General features: G+C 41.4%; 1 protein-coding gene across 1 annotated transcript in view; it reads right to left on the reverse strand.

Annotated features, from left to right (window-relative positions):
- The window catches only part of RAD54L2 (RAD54 like 2), an 87,698-nt gene that overhangs the window by 44,547 nt on the left and 23,708 nt on the right, over positions 1-19,443 (reverse strand). The window contains exon 2 of the mRNA XM_060308319.1: positions 4,945-5,140. Coding sequence (XP_060164302.1) covers positions 4,945-5,086 — 142 coding nt within the window. The 5' untranslated portion in view covers positions 5,087-5,140. The remainder of the gene's footprint in view (positions 1-4,944; positions 5,141-19,443) is intronic.

Genomic DNA, 19,443 nt, shown 5'->3' on the forward strand with positions numbered 1-19,443 from the left:
TCATTTCTAACATGGAGGTCACCCTAAACTCTGACATACACTATTCTGAAAAATCAGTCCAACAACAGATATTCAAGTTGTCTCAGGAAAAAGTGACACAAGTTTCTGGGGAAGAGGAGAAGGAAGAGAGAAATACAGAATAAAAAGAAAAAGATTTGGCTTGAGGGAGTTCCTGCAGTCCAGTGGTTGGGACTCCACACTTCCACTGCAGGGGGCATGGGTTTGATCTGGGAACTAAGATCCCGCATGCTGTGTGGCGCAGCCGAAAAAAAAAAAAAAGATCTGGCTTGAATCTGTAATTTAAGGAATGCTGCTTTTCCTCTATGTTGAGAACAAAATGCTGAAATGCAATAGAATGCTATTAACACTGTCTTGCCTGTCTTAGTGCATTCGGTCACAGGTCTAACTGCTTCCCCCGCTGATTCATAGCCCTTTTGTTTTGGTGATTCCTTTTTGTTCCTAAAAACATGCCCATTCTTCCCTGTCTTCATCCAGAACAAGAGAACAACAGATCTAGAATTCAGGTTGCAGACTTTTCATTTTGTGGAAAAGAACCTAAAGGCTCATCAAGGACTTGCCCAAGATCACAAAATTTAGATGAAGATGGTTGCCTTGTCTTGTGGGGTGTTCCTCTCTCTATCATACACTAAAGTGCTTAGGCAAAGGCTTTCCCAGACCACAGTTAACAGCTTGGCTTTAGCCAGTGTGGACTGCCCCCAATCTCTCCTGCACCATCAATTTCTCCCTCCCTACCTGATCAGTCCCACTGGCAAAAAGTTAAAAAGATAAAACCTGTTTTCCACCTGTTCTTTGAGTCCCTATCATTGCACTGAAATTGATCAAGGCCACCAAGGACCCCCACACTGCTAAATCCAACGGTCAATTCTTAGTCCTCATACTACCAGGACTACTGGTTGCCTTTAACTAACACGGTTGATCACTTCCTCCTTGAAATGATTTTTTTTTCCTACCTGGCTTCCATAACACTTTTCTCTTGGGTCTCCTATTACCTCAGTGACCATTTCTTCTCAATCTTCTTTCCTAGATCATCCTCATTCCTTCCCTGCCTCTGCTGCCAAGTGCTTAGTTGTTCAGACCACTTCTCTTTAATTTCTCTTATTCCTGGAATAATCTTATCCTGTCCTGTGATTTAAGTACCATTCATATACAGATATATCCCACTTTTTAACCTCCAATGTAGAGTTCTCCCGTGAACTTCAATTTGATAGTCAACTGCCCTCTGGACATCTCAACTTGGAGGCATAAGACATGTCAAACTTAACATGTCTTCAAAACCGAACTCCTCTCTGTCCCCAATCTGTACCTCTCCCCTCATCTTCCTAAGCTTAGAAAATGGCATCTTCAAGTTGTTCAATAAAAACTTGGAATCCATCCTTACCTTCCCTCTTACTCTGACACAATCTATATCTCTTTCATTAACAAATTCTATTGGCTCCATCTTCAAAACATATCCAGAATCCAACTACTTCTACCACCTCCACCAAGCCTCCATCCCTCCTGCCTGGAATTTTGCAGTATCCTCCTAATTGACCTGCCTGCTTTTGCCCTCAGCTCCTTCACAGCCTGTTCCTTACATATCATCCAGTGAGATCTTTCCTCCGTTTAAACCCTCTAATGGCTCCCACCTCACAGAATAAGACCCCACACAGTCTGACCCCACGGCCTCTCTTCTACCACCCTCAGCCTGGTACACTCTGCTTCAGCTACCCTGGCTCCTTGCTGTTTTCTCCACACACCAAGAAAGCTCCTGCCTTTGGATATTTGCTCTTGTTATCCTATCTGCCTGGAATGCTCTTTCTCTAGACAACCACCAGGCTAGCTCCCTTATTTCCTCCATGGCTCAACTCAAAAGTCACCTAATCAAGTAAAGTCTTTCTTGACCAGTCGACATAAAAAAGCATCATCCCACATTCATACCTTACCCAGCTCCCCTTTCTTCATAGCACTTAACACCTTCTGACATACTGTTTATGTACTTATTTATCATGTCTCAACCTACTAAAATGAAAATCCCATGAGGAGAGGCATTTTTATCCCCTGCTGTATTCCCAATGCCCATGACCATGCCTAGTCAAAGAGTAGAAGCTCAATAAATATTACTGAATTACTGAATGCATTCCTTTCCCTTGCCACTCTCACATACTGTATTGTTCTCCTGGTGCCCCATGCTCTTTTGAGACCTGCCATTCTTTTAGGCACTAATACTGGGCTACATAGCTTTTTATGCAAATTTGACTCCTAACAGACTCTGTTAGGTACCTTTCTAACAAGACCTTGATTTCAGATAATGAATGTGACCAAGTCTACTCTGATAGTCTTGTAAATAAACGGTGGTCTATGGGCTGGAGAATAGTCACTTGGATTCACGGATAGATGAATAATCTGATTTGCTGGATGTTAATGGTTCATCTAAAGGGAGGTCTCTAGCAAAACATAAACAGGTTCTATTCTTAGTTCTGATTCCATTGTCCCCCATGACTTGGATAGCCAATAGAGATGACAGAATCTGTTATCCAAGCAAAATAAAAGCACATGTCAATACAAAGGCTTATACATGAATGTTCATAGTGGTTTTATTTGTATTAACAAAACAAAAGAAAAAAAGGAACTCCCCCCCAAAAGAAAGAAACCCAGGGAATGGATAAACAAATTGGGGTATACCTATACAATAGAATACTACTCAGCAATGAAGACGAATGAACAATTGATATATACATGTGGATGAATCTTTTTTTTTTATAGATTTATTTATTTTGGGCTTCATTGGGTCTTCATTGCTGCTTGCAGGCTTTCTCTAGTTGTGGCGAGCAGGGGCTACTCTTCATTGCGGTGCGCGTGCTTCTCATTGTGGTGGCTTCTCTTGTTGCGGAGCACGGACTCTAGGCACGCGGGCTTCAGTAGTTGTGGTGTACGGGCTCTAGAGCACAGGCTCAGTAGTTGTGGTGCACGGGCTTAGTTGCTCCATGGCATGTGGGACCTTCCTGGACCAGGGCTCGAACCTGTGTCCCCTGCATTGGCAGGCGGATTCTTAACCACTGTGCCACCAGGGAAGTCCCACACATGGATGAATCTTAAAATAATTATGCCGAGTGAAAGAAGTCAGACTCCCAGAAAGAGAATGAATATACTATATGGCTCCATTTATATAAAAATTCTAAAAGACATAAACTAATCAAGGGCAGAAAGCAGAACAGTGATTTCCTAGGGACAGTCCCCTACTGGAGAACCGGGAAAACAGCAGAGAAATCAGCATAGGTAATGAAGTAAAAAAATACCAGAGGAAAAGAAGTGGGACATCTGGCTTTTCCTTGCAAACTCCATAAGAATAAGGGTAGCAGACTTCCCTGGTGGCGTAGTGGTTAAGAATCCATCCGCGAATACAGGGAACACAGGCTCAATCCCTGGTCCGGGAAGATCCCACATGCCAGGGAGCAACTAAGTCGGTGCACCACAACTACTAAGCCTGTGCTCTAGAGCCTGCATGCCACAACTACTGAAGCCCGCACGCCTAGAGTCCGTGCTCCGCAACAAGAAAGCCACCACAATGAGAAGCCCGCGCACCGCAACGCAGAGTAGCCCCCGCTCGCCACAACTAGAGAAAGCCCGTACGCAGTAACAAAGACCCAACGCAGACAAAAATAAATAAAATAAATAAATTTATTTTTAAAAAAAAGAACCATGAGAGGCAAGCAAGACAGTCTGATGATATACCCTCACATCACTATCTTCTGTTATTTCTACTCATTCTACTATATAGACGGGAACTGCAGAACTAGCTGTGGGGAGACTCCAGCTGAACAAGCTGGCAGTGGATAGCAGAAGATGCTGTTGTGGGGGGTGGGGGAGTGAAATGGTAATTTCCTGCCAGAGGTAAACTGGAAATGGGGCAGAGACCTCTAGACAGTTTAAATGACAGAAAATTGATCCCTGAACCATATGGCAGCTGTTAGGATGAATGAGAACTGAAGACAGTAACATCAGCAAACGAAGAGGACAGATGCTCATTCTCCTGGAATCTGGAGAATGGCAGGAATGCATCTTCCTAGGCTCCTGAAGATCCAAGCAACGACGATCTAGTGCAATGTTCAGGTATAAAACTGAATACTGGTGTGTTATAAAAAGACAAAAACTTTATTCCTAGGTCAACAGGAAGCTTACAAACAACCAAATCCTATGCCATGAAAGGTTAGAATTAATTGAGAAGCTGTGTGGCTGGCCAGATGACCTAACATTAGACTAATGATGAAAAGGAAAAGTCCAATGCCACTTCAGCAAGTTGGGGACAAAGGAAGGGTGAGCCAAGCAAACCAAATAGGAGCCCAGAAGGGGTCCACCAGCTACAGAGGGGCAGTTCTCTCCCAGTAGGAGCAATTTATAGTCACTTGAAGTAGCTAGGAGGCAGAGCAGCCCTGCAGGAGATGCAATAAGCTTTCTGGAGTTGTGAACCCCTCTAATAATCTCTCCTCAGATAACTTCCTCATCTTCACAGAAGCAAGATTGTGAATGTAACTTAGGAAACTCACAGACCACTCACGGTTATCCTCACACCCATCTGTGGCCACCTGATGGGTCCGTGACCACCAGACCACCTCTTTGTCTCACCACAGGAACTCTGCCACTGACTCCCTCCATGACTTGAACAAGCATGCTCCAGTCTCAAATCTTTAGACCTAAGTTTGCACATCATCAAAGACAAGGTGAATACTAAAGGTCCTTCCAGCACTAAAGTGAGGCTTATATAGAGGAACAACAAATTATTTCCTGGGGAAGAGCATATGAGTTCATTGTTGCTATGTTCCAGTCTTTGCCTTCTCATGATGGATGATGACCTAAGAAATCCAACTGCCAACACCAAGTTGTCTCAGCAAAAATTCTATTAGAATAAAGATAAGGCAACCTCTGTCACTCACTAGAGTCACTCACCATCCAGCAGGTCTTCCTCGTCACCCCTGCCATGCTCCTCCACTGCCACCTCCTCCTCCTCCTCCTCCTCCTCTTCCGCATCCTCCAGCTCCACGTCTGGGTCCAGGTCTGGATCGCTCCCTGAGGCGGATTCGTCTGACATGGCTCCCAGAGGTCCTCAGTGGACATTACCGTCTCATGGTCCACTGCAGGGATCCTAGGAGGAGCATAAGAGGCATCAGAATCACCAAAGGCTTCACTTAGGAGCATGAATTTTTCAAAGAGAAAATGTCAAGGATGAATTCCCTGGGAGCTTTTCTAAGCAGGTCACCCAAATCTCAACCTTCCCCACAAGGGCACTGGCCGTAAGACATATTTTGGTGACTCTCTGCCCAGCTCAAGCTTCTCTTAGCTGCTTCTTTGGTCCCTTTAAGATATTTTCTTGCCCAAACGCCCTATACACCTCAGAATTCCCATTTGTTCGTTCCTTCATGCATCAACTGTTCCCTGAGCACCAACTCTTTATATCTCTATATATACATATACATGTATATATAATCACAGGCACTGTACTAGGCTTTGGGGACACAGTAGAAAGAAGAAAAAAGTATGTTAGAGGGTGTTAGTTGGCTAGTGTGTGCCAGAAGGAGCTGTTATTTTATAGAGGGGGAACAGGGAAGTTCTCACTGAGCAGAGGCCAGAAGGAAGAGGGAGCCACACAGACATCTGGAGGGACTGAGTCCAGGCAGAGTGAGCAGCAAAGGCGGAGCCCTGGAGCAGGAGTAACTGGGAGTGCTCAGGGAATAAGAAGTGGGCCCTGCCTTGGAGCACTACAAGGAAGATGGTCCACTCTCCAATCACCTGAATAAAGCGCTTACAGGCAACTGGCTATTTATCACACTGTCACTCCTCCCAAATACATAGGTAGCCTCAGGCTCCCCGTGGCTCAAGAATACCCCTGTGCCCACATCTCTGTTCTCAGGCTCTGCCCTACCTCTTGGCCCAGTTCCACCTCCATTTCTTCCAAGAAGCCTTTGTCAACTGCCCCGGTCTTCTGGGATCATATTCCCTCTTCTGAACTCCAGTAGCCACGCTACCCATGCTGACCTTCACCAAAGGCTTCATATGAGCTACCTGGCAAAGTGTTTGCCTTCTTTGGTTTCTCACCTCCTGACCCAACAGTAAGGCCCTAATGGCAGGGATTTAGCTGGGAATTGCTTCTTTGTATCTTAAACCTAGAAGCATGTCCTATTCATTCATTCATATTCGCTCTCTCTCTTGCCAACCAGCTCTATTACATTTACTATGTGTCAGGCACTATGCATGTCTGTCTGTTTCTCTCTCCACTTTACTATATTAGCAAGATCATTTCTTCTTGAGTGGAAAGAAAAAACAAGACAAAGAAAGTTAGACGGACTGTTTTGTGACAAAGCAAATATTGCAAAATATTAACATGAAGATTCAACAATTCTTTCAATTTTTTGGTATACTTGTTTCATTTTAATAATAAAATGTGGGGGAGAAGGGCACAAGATAAATAATCCTTTATAAGACAAACTGTTGTAGACAACCACATCCAGAATCAGGTCATCCTAAAATTCCTCTCATCTCCCAAAATTAAAAAAAAGAAGGAAACACAAGTCTCTAATTATTCAACACAAATACTATTCCAGAACTGGAATCTCTTATTAAGGTCCAGACACAATTTGAAACAGAATTTCTATGTTCTTCCGAACAGAAACAGAAACAAAACAAAGCAAACTGGATCCTTTAGAATTTTGGAAAACTGTAATTTAAGTTTAAGACTGCTCAGTTAGGGCTTCCCTGGTGGCACAGTGGTTGAGAGTCCGCCTGCCGATGCAGGGGACACGGGTTTGTACCACCCCAGTCTGGGAAGATCCCACATGCCGCAGAGTGTCTGGGCCTGTGAGCCATGGCCGCTGAAATAAAATTCAAATTTTTGCATTAATAACACACTTCCAAAAACATTTACAAACGGCATTAAGGTACAGGGAAGAAAAGTGATCCACAAATAAATATTAATATAAATAATGCTGGATTTCCCTGGTGTCGCAGTGGTTAAGACCGCCTGCCAATGCAGGGGACACGGGTTCGAGCCCTGGTCCGGGAAGATCCCACATGCCGTGGAGCAACTAAGCCCATGCACCAAAACTACTGAGCCTGTGCTCTAGAGCCTGTGAGCCACAACTACTGAGCCCATGTGCCACACTACTGAAGCCCGCACGCCTAGAGCCTGTGCTCCGCAACAAGAGAAGCCACTGCAATGAGAAGCCCGTGCACCGCAACGAAGAGTAGCCCCCGCTTGCCACAACCAGAGAAAAAGCCCGCATGCAGCAACGAAGACCCAATGCAGCCAAAAATAAAATAAAATAAAATAAGTAGTAAAAAAAATATATATATATATATATAAAAATATAACTAATGCTGAGCTACCATTCACTGACAAAGCAGATTCCAAGTCTCTGAAGGAAACCTATATCTTTAGTTCATTAGGCTTTAGAAAGGAAGTAATAAACCAATTAAATATCAGCAGGTTTAGAAGTGAAATTTATTTCTAAATATTAGTATAATGAAAATTCATCAGCAACTACTCTGTGTTTGGAAGTCAATGTTCATAATCAGCATAAACCCCCTGTTTCATTCTCGACTGCTTAATAAGTGTTTTGCTTACAGTGAGCCTGGCTGATTATGGAGTGGCTTTTAGAGAACAATTTTTAATTAGCAAGTACCTTTAGGTAATCTGAATTCCTGTCATTTTAGAGAAGAAATTGTGTGGTGATGGAAGAATAACAATCACTGAAAGGTCAGCAATAACAATGAAAAGCCTGTAAACCCCCAGTTAACAAACATCTTCAAAACAACCTCAGTCCCAAGCTCCTGACAGACAGAAGCAAACATCAATTAAACATTCAACAACCACATATATTACACTATGAAAGACACTGATCCAGCCCCCTTCTCAAAACATTTTAAAAACAGAGGAAACTTTAAAATAGTACCCAGGCCATCAGATGCCCATAACAGAGAAGAAACTGGAAAGTAATGGATTTCTTAAGTCCCATCAAATTTGGTTTTTCTCTTTCCTTCCCTTCCATGAGCCACTAAATTTCTTTACATAGAGGACACAATGAATTCTTTTCTCAGCTCTTTAGAACCATACAAACTACTTAAGGGGCAGGTTTTGCTGTTACTGATCACCTTCAGAAAAGCAACAAAGGGAAAATGGCAGAGGAAAAGCTGATCTTGGGGGGCAGCAGCACAGTCAATTAAACTTTGTCTCTAAGGGGTTCCACCCACCCACACAGACACTTCCATGTGGGCACAGCCTTTCAGAACACAGGGAAGGCAGCCCTGATTCAAAAAATTAGCTCTTAGCATAACTGATAGACAGACGTGAGAAAAAAGTTGATAAGGAAGAAAATGCATCTCCCCATTTGCTCCTCATCCCATGTGAAACACTGCTTCAACCTCCAGTGAAGAGAAGCTCTGCCTCTAAGACACAGAGATACTAGGAGAGTGATCATGGGTGTGTTGCACCTTAATAAGGACCTATATTCCTACAAAGCAAATTCTGGGACTCAAATTCTATTTTAATGAAATGGGAGAACTAGCTATTTAAAGGAACTCCAAACAGAACCACTCTGAAAGGTAAATATTCAACCCCTAAGTAATATGTTAATTTCTACAGTTTAATATATTGGGATTACTAAAAGGAGGCTATAATTACGAAGAAACACACAGCCAATCCCAGTCAAGCCTCTCAAAGCAATCTTGAGAGTGAAAGAAAGGGTCTTCTGCCCTGCTAAATTAAAAGACCACACGTCTGTAAAGTGTTGCCTGACCAAGAATCAGCAGAATTAATCATGTGGGCACGGTCCTTAGACTAACCCCTGGCAGGGAGCCACACAGGAGGAAATAAACACACAAAGACACACACACACACACCAGAGGGGAGACAGCAGAAGCAAGAAGAACTACAATCCTGCAGCCTGTGGAACAAAAACCACATTCACAGAAAGATAGACAAGATGAAAAGGCAAAGGGCTATATACTAGATGAAGGAACAAGATAAAACCTCAGAAAAACAACTAAATGAAGTGGAGATAGGCAACCGTCCAGAAAAATAATTCAGAACAATGATACTGAAGGTGATCCAGAACCTTGGAAAAAGAATGGAGGCAAAGATCGAGAAGATGCAAGAAATGTTTAACAAAGGCCCAGAAGAATTAAAGAACAAACAGAGAAGAACAATACAATATCTGAAATGAAAACTACACTAGAAGGAATCAATAGCAGGATAACTGAGGCAGAAGAACGGATAAGTGACCTGGAAGACAGAATGGTGGAATTCACTGCTGCAGAACAGACTAAAGAAAAAAGAATGAAAAGAAATGAAGACAGCCTCAGAGACCTCTGGGACAACATTAAACGCAACAACATTCACATTATAGGGGTCCCAGAAGGAGAAGAGAGAGACAAAGAACCAGAGAAAATATTTGAAGAGATTAGAGTCGAAAACTTCCCTTACATGGGAAAGGAAATAGCCACCCAAGTCCAGGAAGTGCAGCGAGTCCCATACAGGATAAACCCAAGGAGAAACATGCCGAGACACATAGTAATCAAATAGGCAAAAATTAAAGACAAAGAAAAATTATTGAAAGCAGCAAGGGAAAAATGACAAATAACATACAAGGGAACTCCCATAAGGTTAACAGCTGGCTTCTCAGCAGAAACTCTACAAGCCAGAAGGGAGTGGCATGATATACTTAACGTGATGAAAGGGAAGAACCTACAACCAAGATTACTTTACCCGGCAAGGATCTCATTCAGATTTGATGGAGAAATCAAAAGCTTTACAGACAAGCAAAAGCTAAGAGAATTCAGCACCATCAAACCAGTTGCTCTACAACAAATGCTAAAGGAACTTCTCTAAGTGGGAAACACAAGAGAAGAAAAGGACCTACAAAAACAAACCCAAAACAATTAAGAAAATGGTCATAGGAACATACATATCGATAATTACCTTAAATGTGAATGGATTAAATGCTCCAACCAAAAGACACAGGCTTGCTGAATGGATACAAAAACAAGACACATATATATGCTGTCTACAAGAGACCCACTTCAGAACTAGGGACACATACAGACTGAAAGTGAGGGGATGGAAAAAGATATTCCATGCAAATGGAAATCAAAAGAAAGCTGGAGTAGTTATACTCATATCAGATAAAATAGACTTTAAAATAAACAATGTTACAAGAGACAAGGAAGGACACTACATAATGATCAAGGGATCAATCCAAGAAGAAGATATAACAATTATAAATATATAGGCACCCAACATAGGAGCACCTCAATACATAACGCAACTGCTAACAGCTATAAAAGAGAAAATCAACAGTAACACAATAGTGTGGGACTTTAACACCTCACTTACACCAATGGGCAGATCATCCAAAATGACAATAAATAAGGAAATACAAGCTTTAAATGGCACAAGAGACCAGATAGATTTAATTGATATTTATAGGACAGTCCATCCAAAAACAGCAGATTACACTTTCTTCTCAAGTGCGCACAGAACATTCTCCAGGATAGATCACATCTTGGGTCACAAATCAAGCCTCAGTAAATTTAAGAAAATTGAAATCATATCAAGCAACCTTTCTGACCACAACGCTATGAGATTAGAAATGAATTACAGGGAAAAAAACATAAAAAACACAAACACATGGAGGCTAAACAGTACGTTACTAAATAACCAAGAGATCACTGAAGAAATCAAAGAGGAAATCAAAAAATACCTAGAGACAAATTACAATGAAAACACGACGATCCAAAACCTACGGGATGCAGCAAAAGCAGTTCTAAGAGGGAAGTTTATAGCTATACAAGTCTACTTCAAGAAACAAGAAAACTCTCAAATAAACAATCTAACCTTACATCAGACTCCCTGACTTCAGACTATACTACAAAGCTACAGTAATCAAGACAATATGGTACTGGCACAAAAACAGAAACATAGATCAATAGAACAAGATAGAAAGCCCAGAGATAAACCCATGCACCTATGGTCAACTAATCTATGACAAAGGAGGCAAGCATATACAATGGAGAAAAGGCAGTCTCTTCAATAAGTGGTGCTGGGAAAACTGGAGAGCTACATGTAAAAGAATGAAATTAGAACACTCCCTAACACCATACACAAAAATAAACTCAAAATGGATTCGAGACCGAAATGTGAGACCGGACACTATAAAACTCTTAGAGGAAAACATAGGAAGAACACTCTTTGACATAAATCACAGCAAGACCTTTTTTGATCCACCTCCTAGAGTAATGGAAATAAAAACAAAAATAAACAAATGGGACCTAATGAAACTTCAAAGCTTTTGCACAGCAAAGGAAACCATAAACAAGACGAAAAGACAACCCTCAGAATGGGAGAAAATATTTGCAAACGAATCAAGGGACAAAGGATTAATCTCCAAAATATATAAACAGCTCATGCAGCTCAATATTAAAGAAACAAACAACCCAATCCAAAAAATGGGCAGAAGATCTAAATAGACATTTCTCCAAAGAAGACATACAGATGGCCAAAAAGCCCATGAAAAGCTGCTCAACATCACTAATTATTAGAGAAATGCAAATCAAAACTACAATGAGGGGGCTTCCCTGGTGGCGCAGTGGTTGAGAGTCCGCCTGCCGATGCAGGGGACATGGGTTCGTGCCCCGGTCTGGGAAGATCCCATGTGCCACAGAGCGGCTGGGCCCATGAACCATGGCTGCTGAGCTTGCACGTCCAGAGCCTGTGCTCCTCAACGGGAGAGGCCACAGCAGTGAGAGGCCCGCGTACCGCAAAAAAAAAAAAAAAAAAGGCATCATCAGAAAATCTACAAACGACAAATGCTGGAGAGGGTGTGGAGAAAAGGGAACCCTCTTGCACTGTTGGTCAGAATGTAAATTGATACAGCCATTATGGAGAACAGTATGGAGGTTCCTTAAAAACTAAAAACAGAATTACCATATGATCCAGCAATCCGACTACTGGGCATATACCCAGAGAAAACCATAATTCAGAAAGACACATGCACCCTTATGTTCATTGCAGCACTATTTACAATAGCCAGGTCATGGAAGCAACCTAAATGCCCATCGACAGACGAAAGGATAAAGAAGATGTGGTACATATATACAATGGAATATTACTCAGCCAAAAAAGGAACGAAATTGAGTCATTTGTTGAGCCATGGATGGATCTAGAGACTGTCATACAGAGTGAAGTAAGTCAGAAAGAGAAAAACAAATATTGTATATTAACACATGTATGTGGAACCTAGAAAAATGGTACAGATGAACCAGTTTGCAGGGCAGAAATTGAGACACAGATGTAGAGAACAAATGTATGCACACCAAGGGGGGAAAACTGCGGTGGGGTGGGAATGGTGGGGTGCTGAATTGGGCGACTGGGATTGACATGTATACATTGATATGCATAAAATTGATGACTAATAAGAACCTGCAGTATAAAAAAACAAATAAAACAACTAATACTAAAAAATTAACACACACACACACACACACACACACACACACACACACACACACACACACACACACACACACACACACACACACACACACACACAAAGCCTTTGTTCACAAAGCAGCCCAAGCCTGGAGAGTCCACACTGAAAAATGCAATCACACACTGCTTCACCATTGCAGGGCAGCCTGTGAAATTTCAGAGATGTCTTTGTGTTCCTCAGCAGCATCCTGATCCTGCCTTTGATAAAAACAATCCATTCCAAACTGCCATGTCCTCATTAATTTTGGTGACCTTGAGTAATACTAAATTTCCTCAAATGATCTCAAAGCAATTCAACAGCAAGTGCCACTCACACCTTTTTTCCATTAAGAATATAAACAAAACCATGCACTTATGCTAATTTACAAGGGGAGGAAAGTTTTCAGAGCATGAAAACATTCAGCCCAAAACTTTAAGCAACACCCCTTCAAAGAAACCCATTAGTCAAAGAATTTACATAATTCAAAGGGGAAAAAGAGTTCAGTTCATATATATTAGTACTGCCTGGGTATCTACAAGATTCTTCCAATCTGCTGTGAGAGATCGACTGTGGAGCTCTAAAGTTATTTCAAAACACCTTTCTTGTGCAAGATAAAGACCTGATGTGTACTTCAAACTTCCACGTAGCCTAAATGCCTTTTGACTATCTTTCAGTTACTTAAAAACACATTTAATACACATAAGCAGCCACAGAGCTAAACTGACAAGAGATCAAAATATTTTATTCAGAAACCTAAAGAGACTTTTGGCAATTAGAAAATTAAGACAAAATAAGGAAGGAAAGGTGAACAAACATTCAAGACTCCAAGGAGCAGGGCCACAGGAGACAACTCCCAAAAGGCAATGCAGTGAGGCCAGCACCAAGCACAGCAGAGGTACTGAAGCCAAGTTTAAAGAATCAGTCAAGAAACCTAAATTATAGTCACAGCTCAATGGGAAACTAGCTGCATTACCTTGGGCATATCAGTTCTCCCACAACTTCCATTACCCCTCTTACTCCAGCCTAGAAGAAAGATGGGCCTGAGTTCATCTTTAAGACCCCTTCCAGATTCTATGACAGCAGTTTTTAAAGGGTGGTTCCCTCAGGTCCTGAGGGTCCTCAAGACCCTTTCAAGGGAGCCAGAAAGTCAAAATCATGCATGGGTTAAAGAGCCATTCAAAGTGCAAGATAGACCAATGGATTTTAATGTAACAGAATACAAAAAGTTCCTTGATATGGTTTCAAAGTCTCTGTAACAATTAACCTTGAAGAAACTACCATTTTTCGGCGTTTCGGTATAGTACCAAAGAATACCCACAGTGGGGCTTCCGTGGTGGCGCAGTGGTTGAGAATCTGCCTGCCAATGCAGGGGACACGGGTTCGAGCCCTGGTCCGGGAAGATCCCACATGCTGCAGAGCAACTAAGCCCATGCGCCACAACTACTGAGCCTGCGCTCTAGAGCCCGTGAGCCACAACTACTGAGCCCGCATCTCTAGAGCCCATGCTCCGCAACAAGAGAAGCCACCGCAACGAGAAGCCCATGCACCGCAACGAAGAGTAGCCCCCGCTCACTGCAACTAGAGAAAGCCCGCATGCAGCAACGAAGACCCAAAAGCAGCCAAAAATAAAAAATAAATAAAACAAAGAATACCCACAGTTATCTGAAAAGGATATTAAAACACTCCTCCCTTCTCCAACTACATTCTTCATGTACTTTAACAATACAATAAGTCAACAACAAAACAGTAAGTCACAACAGGCTAAATGCAGAACCAGATCTGAGAATCCAGCTGCCTCTATTCAGACATTTTCAAATTTTCGAATGTGTAAAACAATGATACCCTTCTAATTTTTTTGTTTTGGAAAATATAGTTATTTTTCATTTAAAAGGTTATTTATGCTAACATAATTATTTTATTATTTTTAAATGAATTAATATTTTTTTATTTCTCAGTTTTAATTTCTAATACAGCATATATTGACCAATATAACCAATATAAACAAAAGTTCTTTGGGGTCTTCAATAATTTTTAAGAGTAAGTTTGAGAACTTGCTCTCCTAAGACAACAAAACTCTAAGATCAATGGTCTTTTCCCCCAAATTTTCAGGTATCACAAAGAAAGAAAAATTGGCGTTTTTTTTTTTTAATGTAACGAGCAGAGGACCACTTTACATGAATATCATAAAATACTCCATACCATATTCAAATAAAAAAACACAAAATTAATCTGATATATAAATGATATACACAGGTTATTTTATAAATGTAATTAACCATCAAGGGCAAATTTTCTCAATAACTGAAGTTAATACTACATTTGCAAAGTCAAATTTTCACTTTTACCACTGAATCTCTGCTATCCACATCCTGTTTAAAATAGCCAAGGGCTGAGGTTCCTTGTGTACACTGCCCCCCTCGTAAAGCTTCCCTGGCTTATGCCCTTCATCCAAGAGGTCTCTGAGAAGCACATCCCTGCAGAGCCAGTCCCAGGAGTTTTGAATAAGTAGGAGTAAAGCCCTAGAAGGCCACTACTGAGGGGAGCAAATGAAAGATTCATTTCATTCTCTATGGAGGCAGCTGAAAAAAAAGAAGAGGGAGGGGTGAGAAGAGGGAAGGAGGCGGGGGGAGGGAGAGAATAAACAATTGAGCTGGGAAGATAGGAGCTAAAGCAGGGATGACAGCTTTGGCTATGAGAAGCCTGTGCGACATAGCCACTGCTCCCCAGAGAAATCTGGGCTCTGAAAAAATCTCTCTCTCTCTCTCTCTCTCTCTCTTTCTCTCTCACACACACATACACCACATATGTTAAAACATCAGATCTGTGTAATATGAGAGTGGTTAAAAAAAAAAAAAGTAAGATCCCTGGATCTCTAAATACAGGGGATGAGGCAAGAGTAAAAGCAATTCTGGCTAAATATGTTACCATTCAACTTGTGAGTCCTGTATCTCTTTCCACACAGCTCTAACTTCTTAAAACAGGGATTTCAGAGATAAGGGCCAACTTGGCAGGGGCATGGATGGCCCACTTTCCCTAGGCTTCCTGGAGCCTAAGCCAGCCCTGAGTCCAGATCACCCTAAAAGCAGGTCAGGTTTATCTACTACATGGCGAGACTGAAGAGGCTTGGAGAGAAGCCAAATCATGCTTGGTGTCCCATCCGACTCCCCCACCACAACCATCTCCACTTCCCTCACCAGTCTCTTCCCCTAGCCCTCTGAGACCCCTCCCTCTCCTAAGAGTTCTATCATAAAACTACGGAGTTCAGTCTGGATGCTTCAAACCCAGACAACTACAAGTTGTGCACAGAGAGGATGGTTTACCCTTCACAGCCCTGCAAACATTCAGCATGAACTTTGGTAAAGACTTCGCTGTATCTAGTCAACCTACCCACGAGACACAATCCTAAAAAGCTCTATGCAAGTAGCATTTCATCAAATCAGAGCTTTTAAAAATAAGACTATAGCAGGGACCCTGACATGAATCCTTCTATACTATAACTAGCCACTAACTTTCTGAATTGTTGCTGATCACTTTAGATTTTCAGTTATTATTTCTTTTAAAATAATTATACCTACATCATATAGAGGCTGTATACTGTGGGTTTTTCCTAAATTGGTATCTACTATAAATAAAAGTAATAATGGATGACTACTATTTTGCAATATATATTCACATAATTGTATTTCTATGGCTACTCAAGTTTCTCACTTTGGCTTTGTCAGTGACATGGGTACTCTGTGCACTTAGCTCCTTAACGACATAGGTAAACTCTTATGGCTCCACTTCTCACGGTTCTAAAATGAATGGTAATGCTAGTCAGGTGTAGACCCCTTATGGTGCCTATGGCACAATACAAAAATATATCTGGTCTTTGCCCCTAGTTCCTGGCACAGAGCTCCCAAAACCCTTGGAATTTTCTGAGTGATAGGAGTGTCTTTTGTTATTCGTACCAAGCCCCTTTTGACCAGACCTGAATTTATGTTAATGAAGTAATTTAGGGTGGGGTCCCTAGAAAGCCTCAGGATGGGACTGGTCACCAGTAAGACCAAATGACTAGAAGGAACTTTCAGTCCTACCCACCAGCCTCCAAGATGGGGGCAGGGAACTGGAGATTAAATTTTATAAAAACTCCTGAACACTGAGATTCAGAGGGCTTCTGGGTCGGTGAATACATCGAGATGCTGGGAGGGTGGAACCTGGAAAGGGCACTGAAGCTCCACAACAACCCCTGCCACCCCATACCTTGCCCTATGCATCTCTTCCATTTGGCTGTTCTTCAGTTGTATCCTTTAAAATAAACCAGTAAACATAAGTATATTCCTGGGTTCTATGAGTCATTCTTGCAAATTTTTGAACCTAAAGAGAGGTTCATAGGAACCCCTGATTTATAGTCTGTCAGTGAGAAGTATGGGTAGTCAAGGACTTGTGACTGGTATGTGAAGTCAGGGCAGTCTTGCAGGACTGAGTCCTTAACCTGTGGAGTCTGTACTAACTCTGGGTAGTTAGTATCAGAATTAAATTGTTGAACACACAGTTGGTATACAGAGAATCAGAGAATTGGTTATTGATGCTGGAAAACATCCCAATGCCACAAGGATTTACAAGTGACAAATCACAGGAAAAATTTATATCTGCAAAGAATAGAAAATTTAAAGATCCATTATTTCTTGACTTCCCACATGCAAAAATAAATTGTGGCACTTACTTCAATGCAACAGGTAACCTGTACCTTTAAACTACTAAATGTCACATTTCCAGTTGACTTATATTAGTAATTACATGATACACAAATTTGTAAATGGGAATCCACAATGGGTTCACCTCATCAAATCACAAAGGAAGAAAAGAATCACAGATAAACCAAATCTGTTTCTAACACCGCTTTCCACATTTTCAATGAAAAATAAAAACTGATTATGAAATTTAGGAAAAAACTAGCAGAACCAAGGAGGATCATTTAGTGACCTAAGCAATTTAAAATGCGTATAGAAAAAAATAATTAAAAATTAATAAAATACGTAGAGTCTAACCATCACCTGTCTATTAGATACCTCCCCCTCCCTTGGCCAACACACCCCCTCCGACAACCAAACCTATTAGTAGCTACTAAAATGTGGAAGAATTGAATTACACTAATGAGTTCCATTCAAACACAATGCCTTGACTCTCAAGGTGGCATCATCCTTCTCTAGAATGCATGAGGAAGTCAGGATCAGAATGAGAATTGGAATAATCCTAGGACTAACTGTGCACATCCTACCACATATGTAAAACAATTCTCTAAGAACTGTTTCAGATTAAAGGAGACTAAATGCAATGTGGGATCCTGGATTAGGTCCTGGACCTGGGGAAGAAAATAGCTATAAAAGCCAGTACTGAAGACAATAGTTGATGCAACTGAATATGGACTATAGATTAGATAATAGTATTGTATCAGTATTTTATTTCCTGATTTTGAGAACTGTTCTGCGGTTATGTAAGGAAATGTCTTTAGGATATACATGAAGTATTTAGGGGTAAAAATAAAAATATAACCTTCTAAAAGACAGTTAACAAGGACTAGAATAAAATCATGTTTCTGGTTCTCCAAAGATTTAAACACTTAACGAGTACAAAAATATCTTATTTCAAAGTACAGATTTGAAAGATTACCTAGCTAACTATTCTCCCTAGTTAATCAGTAACAAATAAGTAACAAAATTCCTTTCCTTTAAGACACAATAACTTAGGGTTAAAAAGGCTAATTAAGCCTCCCAGCATCCCCATGAACAGGCAGTCTACTCCTGCTAGGGAGTAGACTTCTCTCCCTCTTCCCCTGAGCCCAGCAAGAACTGGATCCATCTCTGAGGCAAATCTCACCTGGGTTCCTTCTGGAAGGCTCTAGGTCTGATCAATGTCATAAACAAATAGCACGCCACAGCCAGGTAGAAAGTGGACTCACTGGCTTGCCCTCCCTCTTTGTGTAGATGTGGCCCAGTTTAGAACAGTCTTCCAAGGAAACTTATGTAAGCAATCTAGATTATGTGTTTCACTGTTACTTTATGGCCAAGGTTATTCAACCTGTGCCCAGTTCTTAGGCTCTTACACACACACACACACACACACACACTCTCTCTCTCTCCAACATAGTAAAAATATGTAGTTTAAGATTCATACCGCTGAACCAATCATGAGAGTTAACTTAAAAGTTGCACTGTAAGTCTCTCTCTAGTCTATCACTGGACATAAACACTGAAGAAACCAGTGACATCTGAATATTAGCAAAGATAAGTGGGAAAGAATGTGTGCACCTGACCTAAAGCAAATAAAGTAGAAAAAAGGCTTCTTCTTTCAAATTAATACTCCTATAATGTCTCTGGGGAAAAAGCATATGGAGTCTGGACAAAACTCAGGCTATAGATTTTGCAAGTAAGAAGAGGATCGGCAGGAAAACCTCATTTCTGTAACCAGAAAATAACGGATGCTAACCTTTGGGAAAAAGGGCCATCTGTCAAAGACTGGAAGATGACCTGTGTGTGTGTGCATACCCAGTCGGGTACATCCCATCACTCTTCAGATAAAGATGCTATTCCATAGAGACAAAGCCAAACTTCAATATACCAAATGAGACGTGATATAATGAAGAGACCAAAATAATTCACACAGGGGTTTTATGGCCAGGAGATATTGTCATGATAGTGGGGATGAAGGGCAAAGGCTGAGATGAAATAAAAGCTTGAGGAAATATTTTAAAGAAAAAAGTGGCTGAAAGTTATTTGGAGATGGGCTTCCCTGGTGGTGCAGTGGTTAAGAATCTGCCTGCCAATGCAGGAGACACAGGTTCAAGCCCTGGTCTGGGAAGATCCCACATGCCATGGAGCAACTAGGCCCATGTGCCACAACTATTAAGCGTGCACTCTAGAGCCCAAGAGCCACAACTACTGAGCCC

Source organism: Globicephala melas, chromosome 11 (assembly GCF_963455315.2).
Source record: "Globicephala melas chromosome 11, mGloMel1.2, whole genome shotgun sequence".
In the NCBI taxonomy this organism is placed as follows: Eukaryota; Metazoa; Chordata; class Mammalia; order Artiodactyla; family Delphinidae; genus Globicephala; species Globicephala melas.